Genomic DNA, 23,170 nt, shown 5'->3' with positions numbered 1-23,170 from the left:
GAGTAGGGCCGGATATGGTTATACAATGCGGCTCAGATCCGGGCCGAATGCGGCCCGGATCATGGATGCCGGACCCGGGCCACTGCAGGACCGTCATTCATTGCGGTGTGTGGGCCGAGTGTCGTGCCGTGTCCGCGCCAGAGCTGGGCCAGACCAATTTTGCTGACTGGGAAGGGTTTGTTTACCAGTGGTGCCATCGGATATCGCTCTGCCTCTTTCCATCCAGAAGTATGTGAGGCGTCATGGTGAAAAGGTCGATACTCATTGTCATGAAGGACAGGAAATGCTCAGTCACTTTAATGCCGACGTCAGACAACACAAATGTAGCCTGACTTTGAGCTGACAGACGTGTCGCATAAAAATATAATGTCTGGTAGACGATCCTAAATGAGCTTTTGAGGATGTTACAGTATATCCCGTATGACTGCACTGATCCATGCAAAATTAAAATGTCAAATAAGGATATCGAGGTCAGCTCCGAACTGTGTGACAATCCCATTAGTGTGATTCAGTTCATCACGTCTGATATTTTGGGCCGAGCGCTCGAAGATAGCTGATGCGTTGGTTGTTTTCGATCCGCAGTTGCTGCCACTCTGCAAAAGCGCGTGAGCCACTTAAGGGCAAAGCAGACCTGTTATATGCAAATATGCCGAGTTGCTTGCCGCTGTGTCACATTGCCATCTTTAAAAAAATGTTCTTCTTGGCGTCCGCACATAGAGGAAGAAAGTCTCGACCTTGCCACCTCAAAAATAGCCTGACCTCCACCCAGGCGTCAGTGGGACGTCTCGCTGGAGGACAGAATCATGTTCAAGTAACCTGATGATGACAGGATGTAAATGTGACATTTTGAAGGCAATTGATATTTAACCCTTACATATTAATAAGCGTGTAGGTCAAATTATGAACTACAGATCTTTTCAAAATGATTCAATAAGCTGTCAGACACTAATAAACCATTTTCATTTGCTCCATTGCAGGTATAGTACAGTAAGTACTTTTTTTGTCTCGCACCTGGGCAATGCACTCTCTTGCCTCTGCGTGACTTCTTCATGTTAAGTATGTCAGATCATTCATCATCTGAAAGCGCTATACAAATAAAGATGTATTGTATTAATATCAGTGATGAATGACAAATGCTTAATGCTAATGTCTGCTCGGAAAGCAGCAGAGGGGCTGACATTCATATATTTAAAACACTTAACATTGTGTGTTAAGCCTCACCCTATTTTTAATTACAGAATCAGAAACAGTTATCGTAGAAATTTGCATTTATTCTTTCACTACTTTTGTTTTTTAAAAATCCGTACGTGTATACAGGAGTCCGCTTCAGTTGAACCTCAGATCGAATTTTATGACTCACTGCTGCCTCATCTTTGTTTCTGGGTGCAAGTAAGGAAGAGATGAAACACCAAGCATCTTTAAATGCCCTCGCCTTAATCGAACGCTGTCCTTTTCATCTGGATGGCATCTGCCTGCCTGCACTTCGTGACAGACACATCCACAGGAACTTGCAATGCCCTTCAGAGAATCTCTCAAAGCAACCGGCGACTTGTTTGCCAGGTGAGAGAGTGCATGTGCTCTGTGGACAGATAATTCAACCCAAACAAGTAAAACAAACGCCGACTTTCCCCGAAAGTATATTTGTTCTGTAATCATGTATGAACTACGTAAATGAACTCTAGACTACACAGCCTCCTCTCAGTATTTAGCATTACTCTTTTGTCATTTGACTCAGACTAAGCGCGGATCATTTTCAAGGCTTCCAAAAAAGTTTTTTGTCTTTTGAGTTTTTCCTGTTCTGTGACTCCCACCACAAAAGCACGTGACTATAAACATTGGCTTCATGAGGTCACCTTTCACTGCTTCCTCTATTTTTGTGTCAGTAGCATATCTTTGTGCAGGTATAATATCAAGTATACGATCAAAATGATGCCTGTAAAGTCTTGTGTGCATCAACTTTTTAAATGTGTAAGATAAGATATGAAAACCTTCTCACAATGGGGAAATTCGCAATTTACAGCAGCAAAATTTGGAGGGAAGAAAGTAGAAAAATATGAAGTATTTGCATGCACAAAATAAATGTTAAAAATGAACTGCACACAGTACAGGATGCAATATAAAATATAAGCACATATTCAACTGCATATATGCTGCATAAGGTGGCTGTGTTATTTAAAATGTGTGAGTGGGGGTGAGTCCAGGTTTTCAGGTGCATCTATTCAGTAGCCTGACAGCAATCGGCAGGAACGAGCGTATCAGTCTCTGGCTGAGGGAGCTGCCCAGTGCTGTCAGACTGGACTGGAGGGGGTGGGAGGGTCTGTCCATCATAGCTTTTTTGCTTAGCTAGCATCCTCCTGTTGCCCATCTCCTCCAGAGTCTCTAGGGAGCAGCCCAGGACAGAGCTGGTCCTCCTGACCGGTCGGTCCAGTCTCTCTATCTCGCTCCTGGGCTGAGATGCTGCCTGACCAGCAAGCTATGGCATAATGAATGGCTGAAGCCACCACAGAGTCATAGAAGGTATTAAGGAGTGACCCCTGAACTCCAAAAGACCTCAGTTTTCTGAGTAGGAAGAGTGGCTCTGTCCCATCGTGATCAGAGAGTCCGTGTTGGTAGACCAGTCTAGTTTATTGTTGAGAAGAACACCCAGGTACTTGTAGGAGACAATGCCCTGAAAAGTAGACCAAAGTAAAGAAAAAAAAACCTAATGGTCAGCTAAATACTTCCCTGACCCTGTGGAGGTTATAAAGCCTTGAGTGGTCAGTCTTTCAATCTTAATCCACACAATGGAGATGTCAAACTCATTTTTGTCATTACCGTTTCCCGTGGTTATTACTGAAACTATATGAAGAAACCAAGAATCACGGTGTATTCAATTATTGTTTGAGTAACTGTAATGAGGGTTTTGGTAACAAGAAAATGCTTACAAAATATCTCTTACTCATTACATATGAGAATTTGAAATCTTGATACAGATTGTAGCAAGCATCATGGAAGTTGACATGTTTGATTTGCTTTCGCAGTTCACATAAAAAGAAGTGGCGGGCCAGATCTGATCTTGTGTTTGACATCTGTGATGTAGATCAACACATGCTGAGTTGATATATAGGTCATCTTCACTGGAGGCAATACAAAATGACAAAGCACACCCAATCCACCCACTCCCACCACCACCACTCTTCAATCTGTGAGAAGTCCAGGATGTTCCAGCACAATCTGGACATAAAGTGCTGGTTTTGACAAACACATGCTCATCCGGCTTGTGCTCGCTATCAGAACATCCGCAGGCCCGGATTAAACATGAGCCATGAAACACACAGACAGTTGTACCTTTACAATGATATCATAGTGTAGACTTGTTTTTCCGGTTATGAGACTTCGCTTGATTGATTGTTATGCTTTGTGTAGCAAGCCCAAATTTGAATTACACATCAGTTTTAGATACACTGCCATGAGAAGTTTCCCCCCAAAAACGTACGTTTTTCAAAAAAGAGAGCCGTAGTTGTCGATGCACTTTCAGTCATTTAGTGACTGGGACAGTCAAACACACAAATGCAAAATGAGAACACTCGGAAGGGAGGTGGAGGAAAAGCTAAACTGCATGGTAAAAGGCCAACCAGACTGACTCCAAGTTTGTGAGGTCACTCACAAGGCTACACCCCTTAAAGGCACACATCATCTCTATACGAAAATGATAATGCTTTTGATTTAAATGTGTTACATTAAAACTTCTCCGAAATGAACAATTACACTGGAGCATTTTCACCATCGCTCCATGTTTATGTCCCTTCTCAACACTGGAATACCATGAAATTATAGGAATACAATGTTCATTAGTAGAGTAGCACTGAAACTTTATTGTACGTTTACTCCAGAAAACCAGAGGACAAAGAAACCATACTTCAAAATACATAACAGTTATGATGAGTAGAGCACACTGTAGTGTGCAGCAATGCTACCTCCTTCTACCAATTATTGCTATTTCGTTTTGAGATATGGTCGACGAGGCCCAGTCTCGCCTTGTTAGCCTCCAGTGGGAATGTCACTTCAGCGAGCATCAGGCGAGCCACTGAGGCGGAAGCTGGAACAGTGTGTACCAAAACATATCTACAGTTGAAGCTTTTGTTCGGATTGTTGTGGCCAGGATGAACTAACTCGGAGGAGGTGCTGGCCTGGTGGTGGGCCGAAAAACATCCTGCTGACTGTCTCTTTAAATTCGTCCAAATGCAAAACATATTCCGGAAATATTAATGTAAAACAGTATGCTACAAACGGTTCAAAACACTATATTTAGACACTTCGCGCTAGTAGCTTTTTGAACAAGGAATATTGTACATTCCCATTGGGGTTGTGGCTATATAGCTACACGTTTATTTGACACTGCTGTCCTCTGCTGGCTTGTTGTAGCAACAACTCATGACTTGTCAGTGTGCCATGCCGCAATGTACTGTATCTCTTGTTGCTTTAACACTGATCAGAGTCATTTGATGATCCCAGCTGCCTTTGAAGCTCAACTTTCTGTCTCTCCATGTGGTAGATTTCTTTGGACATTAGCCTGCATAGATCAGGGACAGATGTATCTCCATGGGGCCAACCGTAAAACAATTTATCACCACATAGGCAAAGACAATGCAGCGGACTGTGGCTATTCACAGGGAATATGGAGCAGTACCTCCAATACACGTTTTCAACGAAAAATGAGAAGACATGGGGCTGTGGTGGGGTGGTTGTTAAAAAACCCAAATAGAGCCCCAAAATAAAAGTTCAGGTCATCCCTTTTCTGCCACCCAGATGTCCCGCTGCCTTTTACTTAAAAAATTATGAAATGGCCCTCTTCGTCTTTACCTGTGGGAGGCCTGGGCCTTGCTGATTTGACAGTGAAGGTGCTTGATGATGGCATTAAAGCGCTTGGTTTGCCCCTAAGACAGTGCAAACACATCATTAAATACATTCAGCAGCTTTGAAAGTTTCTTTTGCCATACCTCAATGTCTTGCTTTAACTGGACATGGCTCTCCAACTCTTTCTGAAGACTTTCCCTCCTCTCTGCTATATTTTCCATCAACTCTCCAATCTCCACTGTCAGGGCCTCAATCTCTCTCTGTCGAGATAAAATCCAGACTTTCGTACAGCTGTCTGGAAGTAAACATGGTGGTCATAGGCCCATGGTTACAAATTTACCTTTTCTGACTGCACTTTGATTCCATGTGGATTTTCTAAATCCTCCTTCAGCTCCTCCTTAAACTTCCTCAATTTTTCGACAAGGGTTGTCTTCTCCTCTTTGCAAGCATCAGTATGGTCCATCTTGCGCAAAACTGCCTGCCTGTGGCTCACCATTTTTCTTCGATAAATGTCAAACTGAGCCCGTGCCATGCAGGCCGTCTCCTCTTCCTCACTTATTTGCTCCAGGAGTTTTGCCTTGTCCACTGTGATGGAGGCACAGTGGTCACGTCTTGCCTGCATTTCCTGCTCTAAATGCATCATGTCATCTTCCACAATAAGGAGGTCTCTCGCTTTATGTCTCAGTTTCTTCTCAGCCTCGTCGCTTTTCTTCTGCACATCCGATAGAGTCACCTGTCAAAGGCATTCAACATTTATGCACATACAGTATATATTCTTTCACTGGAAGTAAAATTATGCATTCCATTTACTGCGATTGGGTCAAAAATCCATCGATCCATCCATCCATTTTCTAATCAGCTTATCCTCACGAGGGGCGCGGACGTGCTGGAGCCTATCCCAGCTGTCTTCGCGCAATTGGCAGAGTACATCCTGAACTGGTTGCTAACCAATCGCAGGCACACAGAGACGAACAACCATTCGGGCTCACAATCACACCTAGGGACACTTTAGAGTGTTCCATTAGCCTGCCATGCATGTTTTTGGAATGTGGGAGGAAACCAGAGAACCCGGCCAAAGCCAACGCAGGCACGGGGAAAACATGCAAAATCCACACAGGAAGGTCGGAGCCGGAATCGAACCCTGCATCTCTCCACTGTGAGACCTCCGTGCCGCATGGGAGAAAATAGTGAGGGGAGAAAAAAAAATAAAACTATCCTTAAATGTTTTGTTAAAATTAAAGGTGAACCTGTAGGGAGCTGAGAGACTCTTGGTCTTTTTGCAGAGTTTCAAACTCAGTGGTGTCACGTTGGCTGATATTTTCCAGAGCTTGGCCTACTGTTAATTGACTCTGAGATCCTGAAGGTCAGATAGGAACAAAGTATCATTTTTTTTCGTCAAAACATATAATTGTGGATGAAAGGTACAACCCCAAGCTCATATTTGGACAAACAGAAATTACAATTATAAGTTAAAAACGAGAGCTAGAGCTGGATAGCGATGTTAGCATTGAAAAGCGTTCTCTTTTTTAAAAGGAATATATTGATTAAATTTGCAAAATATGTGTGTTCAATTGGCTATTGTTCACCCACCTGTACAAGTGGTGGGATTTGACATTTTAACATCAGTGAGTTTTTGCTTTCTCTAAATGAACTAAGAACCAAGGATTACCAGGAGAGTTAAACTGTGTCAGCAGTAAAACTACAACTCCCAGCGTGCTTTTTAGTACCGTTGACCCGTCAGTTCGCAAACTACTTCCGGGTTTCATTCCCATGTTGTTTGTTTTGAAATTCTGTTCAAACCGACCTCAACGCTGTTTTTAGTTTACTCATCGATTACACGTGTGCAAAAAAATACACTGTCAAATGTTTTGTCGTAGTTTGTGTCGCTTGCGTGCAGTCTTTTCCTGCGTAGTTTACAGCAATCTAAACAGAGGATGGTGGAGAACAAGCTCAGCACACACTGGTGAAAAGGATGCGATTGCACTGGCACAGCGCTGTATTACATTGACGACAAGAAGCCTCCTTCACAATGATGTCGGGTGCTTGTACGAAAACGATTCTGTTCAAATGTATCTTCGGCAGCTCATGGACAACCACAAAGCTCTTGAGCACAAGTTGCAGCGTTCAAACCTGAGCGAAGCTCACAGGAAAGCATTGGTTAAGAAATACACTGAGCTGCTGCCTTTGGCTAATGTCTATTACAAAGTTGAACAGGCCCTGAAAGATCTTGACGAAATTAATACCATATTGCATTGTAAGTACCCCGTTTTATAATTTTGGGAAATGCAGTAGTATGTTTGCTCGTAGTATCAGTGCATTTTATCTAATCTGTGGAGAATGTCATAGTTATCATTTATTTCATACTATATGTTGGATATCATGATATTACTTTTGCTCTACTCTTGACTGTTGCCCCAGCTGGTTCCAAAGATGAAGATGAACAGTTTGATCAGCTGCTGAAAGAAGAGGAAGTGCTTATTGCAGACAGGATTTCAGGCTTAAAGAAAGAGGTAAGGACGCAAGAGCACGTGCATGATCAAAGTTTTTGTAGAATATTCAGTGGTGTGGTTGAGTATATTCCCTCTCTCTCTCTGGCTCTTGCTCTCTAGTTAATAAAAGCTCTCTTGCCAATTGACCCTCTGGACTCTAGTAGCATTCTGCTGGAGGTTGTTTCAGGACGAACAATGGGAGGTTTGTGACTTTCACGTCAATTATGGTTCAGTTATAGCTGTATTAAACATTTACATACACGCAACAGAAAAAGTTAGGGGCATTGGGCTTTTGGGTGCAATTTTAGTATGAACCTAAAATGTACTGACCTTTACAGATAATCTCAACTTTACGTTCACTAAAATTTTCAATGCTCATGTCATCACTACTCTTTGAACAACTTAACATAAATACAAAGGCTAAATTGTAAAATTCACAACAGTTGTTTGAGCCTTGAACATTTCCAAGCGTGTCCCCTCCTGTGCCTTTATGTGAGACTTTATTTCTCTGCTACAACCTGCTGTTGGCACTCTGTGACAGTTCAGTGGCCATTTACAGGTCTTGTTAATCAAAAGCTAGTTGCCATCTTGATCTCATGGTGTCCAAATGTGAATAGCATGATGAAGAGGGCCATTTACATTACAATTCTAATTGAACCAGGACATTTATTGGTCGATTTACACATTTGTGAATGTTGCTGTTAAGCTCCTGTAGTGAAACATTAAACAGTTGGATGAGCATTCAAAAAATTGGGGAAGAGCAGATTACATTCCCACATAAAGGTTATGAGGCATTTTACGTTGATCCTGAAATTTCACCCGAAACCTGAATACTCTGAACATTTTTTCGGAGTGCTGTCTATCAGAGGTTTATTTAAATTGTGTATTTTTTTTAGGTGACATATGTCAGCAATTCACCAGAGAAATGTTTGATATGTACCAGGGTTTTGCCGCTTATAAGAACTGGGATTTTGAGATCTTTAACTACACTCCTGCAGAGTTTGGTCTGTATACAGTATATATTCTGCTTGCTTTACTCGATACACTGGAGCCTTGAGCTTTTTCTCATGTCCTTCTCAGGTGGTTTGCATCACGCGGCCGTACGTATAGCTGGGGAGAATGTGTACAGACATCTGAAGCATGAGGGTGGAACCCACCGTGTGCAGAGGATTCCTGAGGTGGGCCTTTCCTCCAGGATGCAGCGAATCCACACTGGAACCATGACTGTGGTCGTTCTGCCTCAGCCTGTTGAGGTACAGTAACTCATCAACAGCTCTCGATTTTAATAACTTGAGTTTAAAGCTAACACGTGCGCTCCAGGTGGATGTCAGCATCGACCCCAAAGAGCTCCGTGTTGATACGTTCAGATCTCGAGGTGCTGGGGGTCAAAGTGTCAACACAACTGATAGCGCAGTGCGCATTGTTCACCTCCCCTCAGGTATGACAATCCAACAGCTGTCAAGCTTGTCCAGACTTTTCTTGACGACTGTTGTAAAATTTCCCTTTCAGGAATCACAGCAGAGTGTCAACAGACCCGCTCTCAACTGCAGAACAGAGAAACTGCCATGCGCATGCTGAAGGCCCGCCTCTACCAGAGCATGATGGGTAAAGAGACTGAGCAGAAGAATTTGGCACGGAAGCAGCAGGTAACCCACCTCCCGAAGCCAATACTGTCACAATTATCAAGCAAAGAAAGCAAAAATACACAAACCTGTGTCGTCCTCAAAACGGCAGACCCGCCCCTTCCAAGTTTGTACTACCAAATTTAAAATAGTTATTGTATAATATTATTTTTCTCTCAACATAATATGTACAGGATACAAACCAAACTCTCCAGGAGTGTAGTTCAACGTCTCAAAATCCCAGTTCCTGCATTATTCCCAACAATTCCTTTGGAAAAGTTTCCGACATTTGAAATTGCTGGAATTAAACCACCTTATTTTATAGGTAGATTGTAAATTTTGATTAACACCCAGCCGTGTGTCTTCACACCAGGTGGGAACGCGCTCGCAGTCAGAGAGGATTCGCACCTACAACTTCAGCCAGGATCGTGTCACAGACCACCGGATTGGCTACATTTGCAGAGATATTAAGGTTAGCTGCAGAAACGGTGACCCAAGGTCCGACATCTATCACATTTCTGCATGTTCTTCTAAACCACGCCAGGAGTTCATGCGAGGAAGGGAGGCGCTTGATGATGTCATCAGTGTCGTACTTGAACACGCAGAAAGGGAGGCGCTTCTGGACCTGGTGGAGAACAGCAGAAGCAGTGTGCACTCTTCTGCAGACTGACTCACGCCACAGCTTGCTGTCAAGTTTGGAGTTTGATAGTTCAACATCAATATCGAAACACCGGACATGAGGTGTAGTCACACTGCAAATATTTATTTTCACATTGCAGTTGCAGATTTTGCTCGTGGAAATATATTTTTTTATGTTATTTGCAATTTACTGTACATTCATTATGCCTGTGATTAAATTATTTGTCCTAAAATAATGAAAATAAGAACTTTTTCTTGGTGACAAACTGAAAATTGCTATTTGGGAACCATTTTGTGTCAAAAGCGTCATCTTTATTAGACTGCGGCATCCTTGAAGTTGTCATTATGAAACTGCAAGGCCACTTATCAGCTTTATGCACTCACATACAATCAGCTGCTCACATACTGCCAGCTGATTGATTCACCTCCTGTACATGTTCAAGAGCAACATTAAAATGAACTTGAACTACAAAAGCAAATTCATTTACAATTCAGAAAATGGAAAAAAAATGTGTCTAGTCATCATAGTCTCTTTGTCGAAAGCTTCTGGATTTTCCATTCTGTGATTTGCTTTTCTTGAATGAGGTGGGTCCGCCTTCCACGCCGAGTGATGTGATGATGCGCTCCTTGAACTTGGGTTTTGGTTCCGGTGGCAACTCCTTCGGGGCACTGTCTTCGTCTCCTACTTTGGGCAACTGCAAGTCCACGATTGTGCTGGGAATAAAAAGAGAACAGAGACGAGTTACTGAAACGAATGATCTAAAGGGTGAACAGCTCCAGCAAGTATGAAGGGCACACATACTATGGATCCTTCTCCTCCTTGATCTGTTCCCAAGCGCCATACGGGTTCAGTGATTTTGGCTTCTTAGCTTTTGCCACCTTTTCCTGTTTTTTCATTCCAGGTTCACTGGTTGTATTTTGGACCTCCTCTTTCTTTTCCTCCTTAACATCCTCTTGAGGAATATTGTTGCTTGTTTGACCTTCTTCATCCTTTCCTGAAGGTTCCCCCTCTGCTTTCCTTTTCTGAAATAGCCCATAAGGAAGTTTGAATACAGGTAAATTACTGTTCTCCATCTCAATTGTTCTTACCCTAAATCTATTTTCTGGGACAACGGACGGCAGGGTCGGCTGTTCTGTTATTTCTGCGTCCTGGGATAACTGAACCTCATTACAGCCGTTGTCTCCTGAAGTCAGCTCCTCCTGAAGTGCTTTCTCACTGCCAGATGCCAAGCTGGATTTAGGAGTTTCATTGGTGGGGGGTAAGTCATTTGGCTTTTCCCATCTAGACTCTGAGAGATGAGACAAATGTAACGAGATACAAATTAACAGACTGCTTGCAATGACAGCAAATGTACAATAGAAAACTAGATAGATAGATTTCGAACCTCCTGTTTCTGTGTGGTACCAATATGTATATCCTTCAGGGCTGACACCTTCCATCCAAGCACTACCTGAAGAGTTCTAGGGAATAAGAAAACAGTAAAATAGAATTGCACTATTAAAAGGGTAATCTAGAATCAAAATATGGTAGTTATAGAACCTTGTGCTGTCCGTGCTGCACAAAGTATGAGCCAGTCATGAAGCCTTCAGGCCTGTCCCACTGAGAGTCTGCAGCAAAAAACAAAAACAAAACACAGGTCAAAGTAGACATTCGGACAGAGAATCAATGTTCCAGCGATACCCCTTAAAAAAACCTTTTACCTCCAGTTACGGTGTTATAGTAGTACACGTGTCCGTCATCTGTCCGTCCTTCAACCCAACACATACTCTGTGTTCGGTTTTGCTCCCCTGATGACTTCTTTGGTTTTTCAGTTTTCTTTTGATATTTTTTATGTGGTGGTGGCTCACACAGTACCACAGGTGGTGCTTTAGGTTGTGGCAGTACTGTGGTTTGGACACAAGAACCAGTTCCTGATACAAAAAAAACAATTACAGTCAAGAAAAGAGATGTTTTATGACCAGTCTGTATTTTTAACATAGTGCCACACACTGTTACCAGAGTCCATTTCCATCCTTTTCAGGTCTTCCTGATATGCCTTCAGCGCAGCCTCCTCCATTGCTGCAAACTGTTTTGACATACGGTCCTCTTGCTTTGCTTTTTGGACGCTCTTCTTTTTGATCTACAGAGACAGATCGACAAATGACAGCTGAGGGTAGCCAATACAAAGTCAAGCTCAGTCTGGCCAGTAATGGGGGTGATGCTAGCAAACTGAAGTACTATATTTTTCTTAGTTGTTAATATACCAACAAAGTTCACATAGGTTTCACTTATTGATCCAGTAACCATCAAAATGCAAGACAAATGTGATACAGGTACCTCAGAAATTTTGGCTGCCACATTTTCTTTGTGATTCTTTCCTCTTTCGTGAAATTCGATGCTCTACAATGCAAAATAAACATAAATACTTGTGACCATCACATGAACACTGTCCTCGGCAATAAACAAACAAAATGGGGCTCACTTACGGGCTTATTATCCGCAATCCAACACTTGCAGTATTGGCAGAATTTCCTCGGTTGTGACTTCCAATAATCAGCCCTAAACAGAATAGGAAAAGGATTAGCAGCCTACGCATTGTAGCCTTGACAGCTATGTAGCGAAATACAATATAGATCGATATGCTTCCGTGAAAATTACCCGTAGCACAAGGTGATTTTACTATACTGTACATGTTAAGTATTTGAGAGCGGGTTCTTACATTATAGTATTATGGTGTGATTGTAAGGTAGGATTGAGTTAAAACAAAGAAAACGACACTCAGTCTGTACACATTTCAGGAACAATTCTGTCCATTGCTGATGACGTCACAACAAAGTCGCTGGTGTCCTTGGCCTACCATTCACGGTGTTTCATATATATTATACCTGTATCGGGTATGACACGACCATGGGAAAAGCAGACATTTAATTAAGTCAGAAATATGCCTACCATGAACAGTGTGTGCCCATTTATAAAGTACTGAGAGTGCGCCATTGAACATCTCCCATATGGTCTAGCGGTTAGGATTCCTGGTTTTCACCCAGGCGGCCCGGGTTCGACTCCCGGTATGGGAACACATTTTCTGTCTCCAAGCAAAATTGTTGCCCTACTGTTTTTCACTGTACTGTCTAGTTGAAATCAGCACACGAACGCCACGTTTTCTCACATATATGTGTGTCGAGATTTGTAGCGACCCAAAGTGTGTTAATGTATTATATCACTGTCGGTAAAATAACCTGTCTCGTGTTACTCAAGAGCTCTCAACAAATCCCTGCGCAAAAAAAAAAAAAAAAAAAAAAAAAACCCGTGAGCGCTGAGACGTCATCACTAAGCGCCGACGAGAACATATCTACGCAAAATGTAAGAGCCTGACTACACGCCCGACTTCTCTCCTTTTGAATTTCCCTGCAGCCGGATTATAGCAACTGGCTGCGGGGCTCCGGTGTTGTGGGGCTCCCCATGATCAGCGCCATGGCTGGGTCGTCACACCGCGTAACGCTGGGACCGCTGGTTGCTGCCATCGACCAGGGCACCAGCTCCACACGGTTCTTGGTAAGTGCGGGCACAAGTGGGTCATCTTGTGCTCAGTCGCTCGTTTTTCTTTTCCTATTTCTTGTCTGTACGTTTCACATGTCTGTACGTTTTGCATGAAAATCCATTCTTAGATTTACTCAGGGGCGTCACTAGGTTTCAAGAACAAGGGGGGCTTAGCCCCAAGGGGAACACGGCCCCTTTAGGGGGGTCCGGGGGCATGCCCCCCTGGGAGAATTTTTTTCTACATTCTGTTAAAAATCCATCAATTCCGTGCACTTTGAGAGCAAAATGAAGAGGCTATGAAGAACTACACACATCACATTAGTATCCTCTTTACTATGATGGGGCTTCCTCCCCTGGACTTTAACTGGACTAGATAATAGAAATTATAAAGAGTTCAAAAGTTCAATCTTGGTTGTTCAAGGGAATTAGAAGGATGCCCGATAACATAACCTATATGACAGTAGGCCTATATTCCTCTCTACCAAAATGTATTAATATATGCTTAGCCCCCAGAAGACTATGTATTTTGAGATGTCTGCCGCGATATGCAATTTAAGTTAGTACAATGAGATGCAAAAGCTTCATCACTTTGGAAAAACACAAGTTTGCTGCCCAATACTTACTGTAAGCTCCGATTGCATTTTGGGAACAGCCTTGCAAGTAAAATTAGCTTTGAGATCTGATCGACTCACCTGTCCAGCAGAGCTCCCCCCCCCGCCCCCGGCTCACTCTCTGTGCGTCTTTAGCCTGATAAATGTATTTATTTTATATTTATTTATTTATTTTATATAGGCCAAAATCTCAATAGGTGTTGCCTCAAAGAGTTGGTGTAATGATTATTTATGTATTTAATAATAAAATGTTGCTTAATTTTTATTAAGCACCACCTTAATTTATCCAAAAGTGAACACTTGTTACAGTGCAGTTTCTGCTGTTACTGGAGATATTTTAGCGGACTATAGTCACTAGTTTTACCAGCATGGATGCATTGAATACTTAATTTACCTTTCTAAAAAACTGTCGAATATCCATGCTGTCGACTCAACCTGACTTTCGGCAATGAACTGTCAGTTGTTGCGTTAGCATTTGATGTGGCGATGGTGACAGACACGTCAAATGCTAACGCAACACCTGTTGCGTTCAGGAAACCTGGGAGATTTAACATCACAATGATGGCAGGTTATCGAAATATAATTTAAAATGGCCACATTACGTTGAATTTGATGCAATATATTCGCAAAAGTACAGGAAAAATAAATAATACTTTTTTTTAAATAATGCAATGAAATTATTTAGGGGGGCTAAAGACATTTTTAGGGAGGCTGAAGCCTCCCTAAAATAGGCCTAATGACGCCCATGGATTTACTAATGCCACAGATGCCAAAGTGAACTCAGCCCTCCACGTCGATATTCGCTTGACCGAGGTTAAAAGCCATACCAATATGATAAATTAGTTTCTGTCAGTCGCCGTGGTAAATTTCTCAGATCAGAATTTAATTTCTCAAACCTTTTTCTCAGATGCTTTGGTAAATTTTTCAGATCAGAATTGAATTTCTACAAAACTACTACTGCAAGTACAGAGTATGCGCCCTGCTTAGTGATCCAAATATTTGCCAGTGGGGCAGTAAATAGTGTCGTGTACTATATAGCATGTAACTTTCATGTGCTCTTTTGGCAGGTGTTCAATTCCAAAACGGCTGAACTCCTCAGCCATCACCAGGTGGAAATAAAACAGAGCTTCCCCAAAGAAGGGTCAGTGTGTGGTTAAATAATCCATGAATGCATCCCTCTGAAGACCTGAATTGTGTTTGTGCTTCTCAGATGGGTGGAGGAGGACCCCAAAGAAATCTTGCAGTCTGTGTACGAGTGCATGGAGCGCACATGTGAAAAACTCACACAACTCAATATTGACATTGCTAATATTAAAGGTATGCGGGATTGTGTCTTTTGCAGTTCCTGTAAAATCCCATGAATAATACTCGGTTATTTGTTTCTTTCCAGCGATTGGAGTTACCAACCAAAGGGAAACCACACTTGTTTGGGACAAAGAAACTGGGGAGCCGCTGTACAATGCAATAGGTAACCTTTATTTAATTACTGTAAAGTGTATCCTGAGCAAGAAAACGTATTTGCCTCTTATTTCTCAGTTTGGCTTGACCTGCGAACTCAATCTACAGTTGAGAGTCTGATCAACAAAACACCAGGGAGGAATAAAAACCACCTGAAGGTGAAAACCAAACCAGTCATGCAACATTCCAGTGATCAGCCAGGAAGCATTTGAAAAAATGTTTGCTGCAGTAACAAATCAAAATACTTGTTTGAAGTATTTTAGCTGTGTTAAGGCAAATGTCATGAAATTTATAAAGGTGTTACATTTTGTCTGATGTTTCAAGTTCCAATTTCTGCTCTTTAAATTTATCAATCACGTACCTGTAACATCAAATTGTTTCCTTTTGCTAAATCATGGCCACTCTTGGCCAATTGAAAAGCATGATTTAATTATTATTTTGTTAATCAAGCCCTAAATTGACCCAAGATAAACAAAAAGGAAAATATTATACGTGTCAAACTGCCGCAGTATAGTGGCAACTACTGCTGAGGATTGTCTTACTCGAATTTAAAAAAACATATTAGTGGCTGGTATCGGCAGCCTCTCTGACTATTCGATACCATAAAATAAAATAAAATAAAAAGCCAGTATTGGCCTGATACTGATACCTGTATCGGTACTGGCCACATCGGAGATTATTATAATGATATTTTTGCTACTGAAAAATTGACCCAGAACATGCACGTGTGCATGGTAAACTAACATTTAGGCCATTTATATCCTGTAAATTGATACAACCCATCACAATTTGTTACCCTTTTACATCATCTAGCATAAAACAGGTCTCCCCATCAGCACTTACTTCAGTGCGGTGAAACTTCGCTGGTTGATGGACAATGTCGACGAAGTTCACAAAGCTGTACTTTCTCACCGTGCCATGTTTGGCACCGTGGACTCTTGGCTCATTTGGGTGAGACATTTGTTGCCACTTATCTTTTTTTTTTTCGGGTTAAAAGAAGTTGAGCGTGACTGGGTGCAAATATCCTCCAGTGTTTAACCGGAGGAAAGTCTGGAGGGGTTCACTGCACAGATGTGACCAATGCCAGTCGGACCATGTTGTTCAACATTCACACCATGGACTGGGACCCAGAGCTCTGCAAGTAAGACACTTACTCGTTGCCTCTGTGCATGTCGTATTGGGTACATACTTCCATCAGGCTAATGCTTTTTCTTGATCCCCATCAGATACTTTGGTATTCCAATGGAGATTTTGCCTCGAGTGAGAAGCTCTTCTGAAATCTATGGCCTCATGGTGAGCCATCATCACAGGTTTATTTATTTATTTATTTATTTTGTGCCGCTAGAAAAATAACCAGAGCTGTTCTGAGTGCATGAACATTGACCAAGAAACTCTTTTAGGCATTATTTTGTGTGCCATTGTCTCCCCTCTCTCGCTGGTAGAAAATAAGTTCGAGCTGGGTAAGTCATATTATAACTCGCCACTTTCCTTATCACGCTAAACCCTGCTTCTTCTGTGTGGTTGCTTACACTCTGTCTCACAAGATCATTTCCAACTTTGAGCAGATAGTTTAGTGGCTAAGGCAGTTTTCTACCAAAATTATGTGAAGCAAAATGACAAAATATGTCCTGTTAATTGGATACAAACATTGTTTGGTTCTACAAATATCTACAATTGATATGTTGCCGTTTGGAAATGGGCTGTTCAACTTTGCTTCTCTTGTGACACGGCACTCACCAGCTTCTGCTCCACCCATCGCCTGAACGTTCCTTAATCTCTTCACTCCTTGATCACACCCTGAGTACCCTGTGCATACAAAGGAGTATATTGACGATATTGAGGCCATGTCCACACGGACATTGGTGGAGTGAAAAACATATGTTTATTGATGTACTATGGCTTTTAGTTAATGAAAAGGGTGAATATATTGCAAGAGTTTTGTTTTCCGTTCCCCGTGCTGTTTTAGTCAATAAGGTGCTTTTGAGATGTCCCGTTTCACCTGAAAAAAATAAATAAATTGAACTTAATATTCATTCTATAAAGTAGACTCAAATCCCACACACAATATAATAACTGCAAGCAAACAATGTACACACAAACAGTGTAATATTTGAGCTAGCTGACAGGGTGGACATTTTTGGCTAATGCTAGCATTTCATGAGAAAATGCACCTTCCATTTAGAAATGTGTCAATTAGCATCATGGCTGCGCACTGCAAGTTTATACCAATTTCTATTTGACTTTGACAGTCAATATGCTAAGCCTCGCAACATCAAACTACACCTGATGACAATTACAAAACGGTGTAAAAGAAAAATTCTCTGCAGCAATCCACAGTGTCAGACTCCATTGAAGAAAGACAAAATGCTGGTGGTAATGTCATTGAAAATGAGGGGCAGTTACTGTACTGCTTAATGACAGGGTGGATAGCAATTTTGGGGATACATGGAAAATGTTCAGTGTGACATTATGAAAATAGATATGACCCATTTGATCAAACAACTTGTTGTGGAGAACAAAACCACGTAAAAACAAATGATTTTGTTTCATTTATCCCCTTATTACACACTGTAGTTAGCGGAGCCAAATGAAGAAAACTGCTATAAAATGACGAACATTTAAAACTGCACATCATTGTGTTGGTATGAGTGACCGCAGACTTTGGTTCTTCTGCTATACTTTCATGATGACTGAAGAATTCTGATGAGAACGCCAAAGGCACCTTATAGCGATATCTGTTATTTGACGATGTGGTCAAATAATGTTGTTGGCGGTGACATAATTTGCGCAACGTTATTTCACATGGAGTGCTTTAGTCTTATGTTTCAGCATTTTAGCAATAGACATTTTGGATGTACCTGGATGTCTCATCCACTATCACCTTGAATTGTGGTTTATTATACAAGTGACAAAAAAATAAATCACTTAATAAATACATGTGATTGCTTGGCAGAAATCAGGAGCACTTTCTGGAATCCCCATTTCAGGGGTAAGTATTAATCAATTCTATTGGGTGATGCAAATTGCTCCATATCTGATGCTCGTGCATTTGCTCGTTATTCAGTGTCTTGGGGATCAGTCGGCAGCGTTGGTTGGACAGATGTGCTTTCAGGACGGGCAAGCTAAAAACACGTAAGTCCACACGCCGTGCGGCTGGGAGAAAAAGAAAAGGTATTTAGGCAAAGTGCACTGTTCCCAATGCTTTTTGTGATGTATTCCAGCTATGGAACAGGCTGCTTTTTGCTGCGCAACACCGGACCCAAGGTGCTGCCACTGACCTGCGAATGTCTGGAAGTTGGACTGTACCCCCGATGGTTAACTGCTGTTGTCTTTTGCAGCCAGTCATGTCTGACCATGGACTTCTGACCACTGTGGCCTACAAACTGGGTCGAGACAAACCCGCCTGCTACGCATTAGAGGTGAAGCACCAGGAATCGTATTTTTTACATTTGCATCCTTGTCCAACACGGTGTTCTCGCCAGGGTTCTGTGGCTATCGCCGGAGCTGTGGTCCGTTGGCTGCAGGACAATCTTGGCATCATTGGATCTTCCGAGGAGCTTGGTATGTCATATGAACTCTCAGTCTCTTTGATTATTTGCCCTATGTGTGCATTCTTTTTCTGTGCAGAGAAGTTGGCTGCATCAGTTGGGACATCCTATGGTTGTTATTTTGTTCCTGCCTTTTCGGGCCTTTATGCGCCTTACTGGGAGCCCAGTGCAAGAGGGTAGGACCCAGTTTGGAACACAAGTTGGCCTGACAACTGCATTCGATGGACGTTTTCATTGTGTCACAGGGTTATTTGCGGGTTGACACAGTTTACCAACAAGAGTCATCTTGCATTCGCTGCATTGGAAGCAGTCTGCTTCCAGACACGAGAGGTGCCAACACACACACACACACACACACACACACACACACACACACACACACACACACACGTTCACTCAGACTCACTTCTACTCTTTCGCTCACACACAGACACAGACCATCCCCTTCGTATGGTGTGAAGTTGATCTTGAAATTTGTGCTTTTCCATTTGTTTGCAGATTTTGGACGCCATGAATCAAGACAGCGGCATCCCGCTCACTCAGCTGCAGGTGGACGGAGGGATGACATCCAACAGGCTGCTGATGCAGCTGCAGGCGGACATACTCTGCATCCCTGTTGGTAGGCCTTCCCTTTGCCCTCTATGTTTCCATCGTCATTTTGTTGATGACAACCGTGTATGCTGCAGTCATGTTTTTTTTCCAGCAGAAATTTTTAAAAAGCATTCTACATGGAAGCATTAAAACACACCACGAATGAATGTTATTTGACACACTCGGTCATTTTTTTTTGTCATCACTCAACGTATGTTAACTGAAAAAGTGGCATGTTAATCCTTTTTTTTTTTTTTTTAATTTACTAATTTATTTTTTGAGCAGCAGATCAAATAATTAGTGGTGCCATAGGAGAGCATGAGTTTTCGCTGCAGGGAAGACGGTCGTAATGCCACAGTTAAAAGTACACCCATAAGAACTTAATAAGAGATGTTCATTATGCTTTAAAGGTATGCCCATACAAATTTATCAAATGATGTATATTCTGCATCTTTAGCTTGCATATTGTGCTCAGGAAAGTTGTAAATGATCCCGTTTCCTTATTTTCCTCAGTGAAACCATCCATGCCAGAGACCACTGCTCTGGGCGCAGCGATGGCGGCCGGTGCAGCGGAGGGGGTGAGCGTGTGGAGCCTGAACCCGGACGACTTGAGTGAAGTGACGTCGGAGAAGTTTGAGCCTCAGATCAACCCTGAAGGTATATTTGAAGAAGTCCACTCCACTCTGCATCGTGCATCGTGTGATATTTTTCTCGTGTTCGCGTGTGTCTGGCAGAGAGTGAGTTCCGGTATGCCCGCTGGAAGAAAGCCGTTCAGAAGTCCATGAACTGGGAGACCACAGAGCTGCCGTCTAACGGGAATGGTTGCGTGGTTCAATTTGCTTATTGATTTTGAATCTCCTTTCTGTGTCTTGAATTGTTGTAATCTTGTGCGCAGGTGAAAGCAGCATCTTCTGCAGTGTCCCACTGGGGTTCTACATCATGGGCAGCATGCTAATGCTGATCGGAGCCAATTACATTGCAGGTTGGTGTCCGCCTAGCTGATCACGAGGGCACTAAAATAATCTGTTAAGTTTACGATGACCTCTTTTGTGTCCCCTCAAGGACACAATTAATTGTCCTGGTGGCCAGCAAGGAGAAAGACCCCCCCGGTTGAATACCGTATGTCTTGTTTTCCCCAAAATATCACTCCACAAAGAGGAAAGACTGTTTGAACTGACACTTAATGGGACCTTCCCCCTATTGAATTTCTCTTGTTGTGCATGAACTATAGTAGGAGTATGCATGCAGTGTCTGTTTTTCTTACTGTTTTATGAGCTTACTTGGCAGGTCGTTGTGATCCTTTATTCATATTTGGACAAAATGAATTGTGCTGCTGCTTCATTGTTCCCAAAACCCTTCCCCGATACTCTGAGTACTTTTAGAGCACTTTATATGGTCTTTTAATTTGTGGGCACTAAGCTAATGTATATATTTTTTCCTATTAGAAAAAAAAAATCGAAATATTTATTTCTTTGGAATCTACACATACTGATACTCGTCAAAAATTTGAATATCATGAAAAAGTTTCCTTTTCCGTAATACCATTCAAAAAGTGAAACTTGTGTAACGCGTACATTCATTCCACACAAACGGATACATTTCAAGTGTTCATTCTTTTTCATTAAGATGACTGTGTGAAAACTAATTAAAAAAAAACTACAGGTAATAGAAAACCCCAATTCACGATCTCAGAAAATTAGAATGTTGTCAAAACTGTACGCGAGACATGGGTTTCATCTGTCGCATTCCTTGTGTCAAGCCACTCTTGAACAACAAACAGCGTCAGAAGCGTCTCGCCTGGGCTAAAGAAAAAAAGGACTGGACTGCTGCTGAATGGACCAAAGTTCTCTGATGAAAGCAAATGTTGCCTTTCCTTTGGAAACCAGTGTCCCAGATTCTGGAGGAAGCGAGGGGATTCGCAGAATCCGCGTTGCTTGAGGTCCAGTGTCAAATTCCCCCAGTCAATCATGGTTTGGGGTGGCACGTCATCTGCTGGTGTTGGCCCTTTGTGTTTCCTGAATTTCCAAGGTCAACGCAGCTGTCTACGAGGAAATTTGAGAGCACTTCATGGTTGCTGCTGCTGACCAGTTTTATGGAGATGCAGATTTCATTTTCCAACAGGATTTGATGCCTGGACACATTGCCAAAGCTGGTGTAAGGACCATGCTATTCCTGTTCTTGAGTGGCCAGCCAACTCGCCTGACCTTAACCCCATAGATTTTCTCTGGGGTATTGTGACGAAGAGGATGCGATACGCCAAACCCAGCAATGCGGAAGAGCTGAAGGACACCATCTGTGCAACCCTGGGCTCTCATAACACCTGAGCAGTGCCACGCACCGATCGACTCCGTGCCACGTCGCATTGCTGCAGTAATTCAGACAAAAGGAGCCCCAACTAAGTATTGAGTGCTGTACATGTACATATGTTTCATGGTCATACTTTTCGGTTGGCCAACATTTCTAAAACTAATTTCTTTGTATAGTCTTATGTATTATTCTAACTTTCTGAGATAGTGATTTTTTAAAAAAAAATAGTTTTCATGTCATTTAAATTAAAATGAATTAAAACTTGAAATGTATCAGTCTGTGTGGAATGAATGTATGCAGTTTCACTTTTTGAATAGTATTACTGAAATAAATCCACTTTTTCCATGATATACAACTTTTTTGACGAGCACCTGTACACATTGGCTTTAGTGATGGTAATCCAAGCATGGGCAGAGGTGAATTCCTTTGTAAACTATCAATCCTGTTGCTCCACTAAATCGTGTTGCTCCAAAGTGTGAAACATAAAGCACTTAGTCGTATGAATTTAGGTCAATATTTATTGTGTGTGTTCCTGAAAGCAAAGGTAAACATTGTCGACTAGGCCCCAAAATGGTCAAATTTCAGATGGAAACAACATGTTAGGTGTCCAGAATACAGGTCTGCCTTCACTATGATCATAAACCATAAATACTTGAAACTTGGCTCTGACGTATCTTTCCTTTGAATTTTTATTTGTGCTGACGGCAAATATGCTTCTTTCCCCATGGCTTTGGCAACACTGGGCTGCCCAGACAGATAGTAGGCTACTGAGAGCAAGGATAGTTAGGCAAGGGAGGCAGTGCTGCCACTCCCCGCCCCCCCCACCCCCCCACCTCCCATATAAGTATTACATTAAATTATTTCCGTTTTAGTTGTTTGGTCAGTGCTTTACACTGATTTTGTTTTTCAGATGACTGGATGATTCTGGTTGGTGTCGTGCTGATAGGGGCAATTCCACATCTCAGTGAATGAGCAAAAACATTTTTGGCACTGAATTTGATCACTCTCACCATATAGTGGGGTGTTGAACAATATGAGGTGTAATGTGTGCCTTTGCACAAACGAGATCGCTTCCATCCTATCACACGCCCAAACAATATGCTTCCAGCATTGGACGTGAACGCACACGCTGGTATGTAGCATAATGTTCATACAGTTTTGGCAAATGTTAAAATTGTAAATACGGACTTGAAAATACATGATTTGCCACCAAAATAATTTTTTCCAGAATGTTTTTGTCTTTTGTTGTTTTTTTTTATAAGAAGAATACTGTTTATATGATTGAGCTGTCATAAAAGCAGCAAATATTGGTGTCAAAGGTGAAGTTTTACTTGAAATATGTCTCTTCACAAAACCCTCCATTTCTTAGTGTGGGCACCCGCAGCAGGATTTTCAATTCAACTTCCTTATATGATCCTCACTAGGGTCGCGGGTGGTGCTGGAGCCTATCCCAGCTGTCTTCGGGCAGTAGGCGGGGGACACCCTGAATCGGTTGCCAGCCAACCGCAGGGCACACAGAGACGAACAACCATCCACGCTCACATTCACACCT

At 42.2% G+C, this 23,170-nt stretch overlaps 4 protein-coding genes and 1 non-coding gene across 8 annotated transcripts; 3 read left to right on the top strand and 2 right to left on the bottom strand.

The window, feature by feature from the left end:
* Positions 1-3,738: 3,738 nt before the first annotated feature.
* Positions 3,739-6,552, bottom strand: ccdc122 (coiled-coil domain containing 122). 2 transcript variants are annotated; one of them, XM_019890948.1, is made up of 6 exons: positions 6,427-6,552; positions 6,084-6,193; positions 5,177-5,569; positions 4,980-5,096; positions 4,843-4,916; positions 3,739-4,552 (listed from the first exon to the last, which is right to left on the bottom strand). In XM_019890948.1, exons 1-6 carry the CDS (start codon positions 6,449-6,451, stop codon positions 4,462-4,464), a joined length of 810 nt encoding a protein of 269 aa, XP_019746507.1. In that variant the 5' UTR covers positions 6,452-6,552; the 3' UTR covers positions 3,739-4,461. The 2 variants fall into 2 exon arrangements, with proteins under 2 accessions (XP_019746507.1, XP_019746508.1); XM_019890949.1 differs by lacking the exon at positions 6,084-6,193 and having other exon boundaries at positions 6,427-6,551.
* Positions 6,553-6,585: 33 nt separating this feature from the next.
* On the top strand, positions 6,586-9,880 carry mtrf1 (mitochondrial translational release factor 1). 2 transcript variants are annotated; one of them, XM_019890940.1, is made up of 9 exons: positions 6,586-7,090; positions 7,255-7,346; positions 7,446-7,527; positions 8,222-8,329; positions 8,406-8,578; positions 8,646-8,763; positions 8,835-8,971; positions 9,321-9,419; positions 9,492-9,880. In XM_019890940.1, the coding sequence occupies exons 1-9, from the start codon at positions 6,700-6,702 to the stop codon at positions 9,615-9,617; spliced, it is 1,326 nt and encodes a 441-aa protein (XP_019746499.1). In that variant the 5' UTR covers positions 6,586-6,699; the 3' UTR covers positions 9,618-9,880. The 2 variants fall into 2 exon arrangements, with proteins under 2 accessions (XP_019746499.1, XP_019746500.1); XM_019890941.1 differs by lacking the exon at positions 8,222-8,329.
* Positions 9,877-12,412, bottom strand: wbp4 (WW domain binding protein 4). Its single transcript, XM_019890942.1, has 10 exons — positions 12,286-12,412; positions 12,053-12,125; positions 11,904-11,966; positions 11,583-11,706; positions 11,288-11,497; positions 11,127-11,194; positions 10,972-11,047; positions 10,676-10,875; positions 10,389-10,609; positions 9,877-10,300 (listed from the first exon to the last, which is right to left on the bottom strand). Coding segments are annotated over exons 1-10 (1,236 nt in total). The 5' UTR covers positions 12,288-12,412; the 3' UTR covers positions 9,877-10,101.
* Positions 12,413-12,568: 156 nt separating this feature from the next.
* trnae-uuc (transfer RNA glutamic acid (anticodon UUC)) lies at positions 12,569-12,640 on the top strand. Its single transcript has one exon. It is a non-coding gene; the product is annotated as a tRNA-Glu (tRNA).
* Positions 12,641-12,899: 259 nt separating this feature from the next.
* LOC109528402 (glycerol kinase) lies at positions 12,900-22,280 on the top strand. Of its 2 annotated transcripts, XM_019890938.1 has the most exons (21): positions 12,900-13,118; positions 14,782-14,855; positions 14,925-15,031; positions 15,105-15,182; positions 15,251-15,330; positions 15,986-16,123; positions 16,204-16,313; positions 16,399-16,465; positions 16,615-16,632; positions 18,126-18,161; positions 18,237-18,304; positions 18,394-18,436; positions 18,511-18,591; positions 18,655-18,733; positions 18,800-18,896; positions 18,966-19,050; positions 19,219-19,339; positions 19,825-19,968; positions 20,046-20,132; positions 20,207-20,293; positions 20,374-22,280. In XM_019890938.1, exons 1-21 carry the CDS (start codon positions 13,026-13,028, stop codon positions 20,382-20,384), a joined length of 1,704 nt encoding a protein of 567 aa, XP_019746497.1. In that variant the 5' UTR covers positions 12,900-13,025; the 3' UTR covers positions 20,385-22,280. The 2 variants fall into 2 exon arrangements, with proteins under 2 accessions (XP_019746497.1, XP_019746498.1); XM_019890939.1 differs by lacking the exon at positions 16,615-16,632.
* The last annotated feature ends 890 nt before the right edge of the window (positions 22,281-23,170 follow it).

The sequence above is a fragment of the Hippocampus comes genome, unplaced genomic scaffold (assembly GCF_001891065.2).
Source record: "Hippocampus comes isolate QL1 unplaced genomic scaffold, H_comes_QL1_v1.1 scaffold174, whole genome shotgun sequence".
In the NCBI taxonomy this organism is placed as follows: Eukaryota; Metazoa; Chordata; class Actinopteri; order Syngnathiformes; family Syngnathidae; genus Hippocampus; species Hippocampus comes.
Note: the sequence above shows the minus strand (reverse complement) of the source record. Positions and strands in the feature narration are given on the sequence as shown.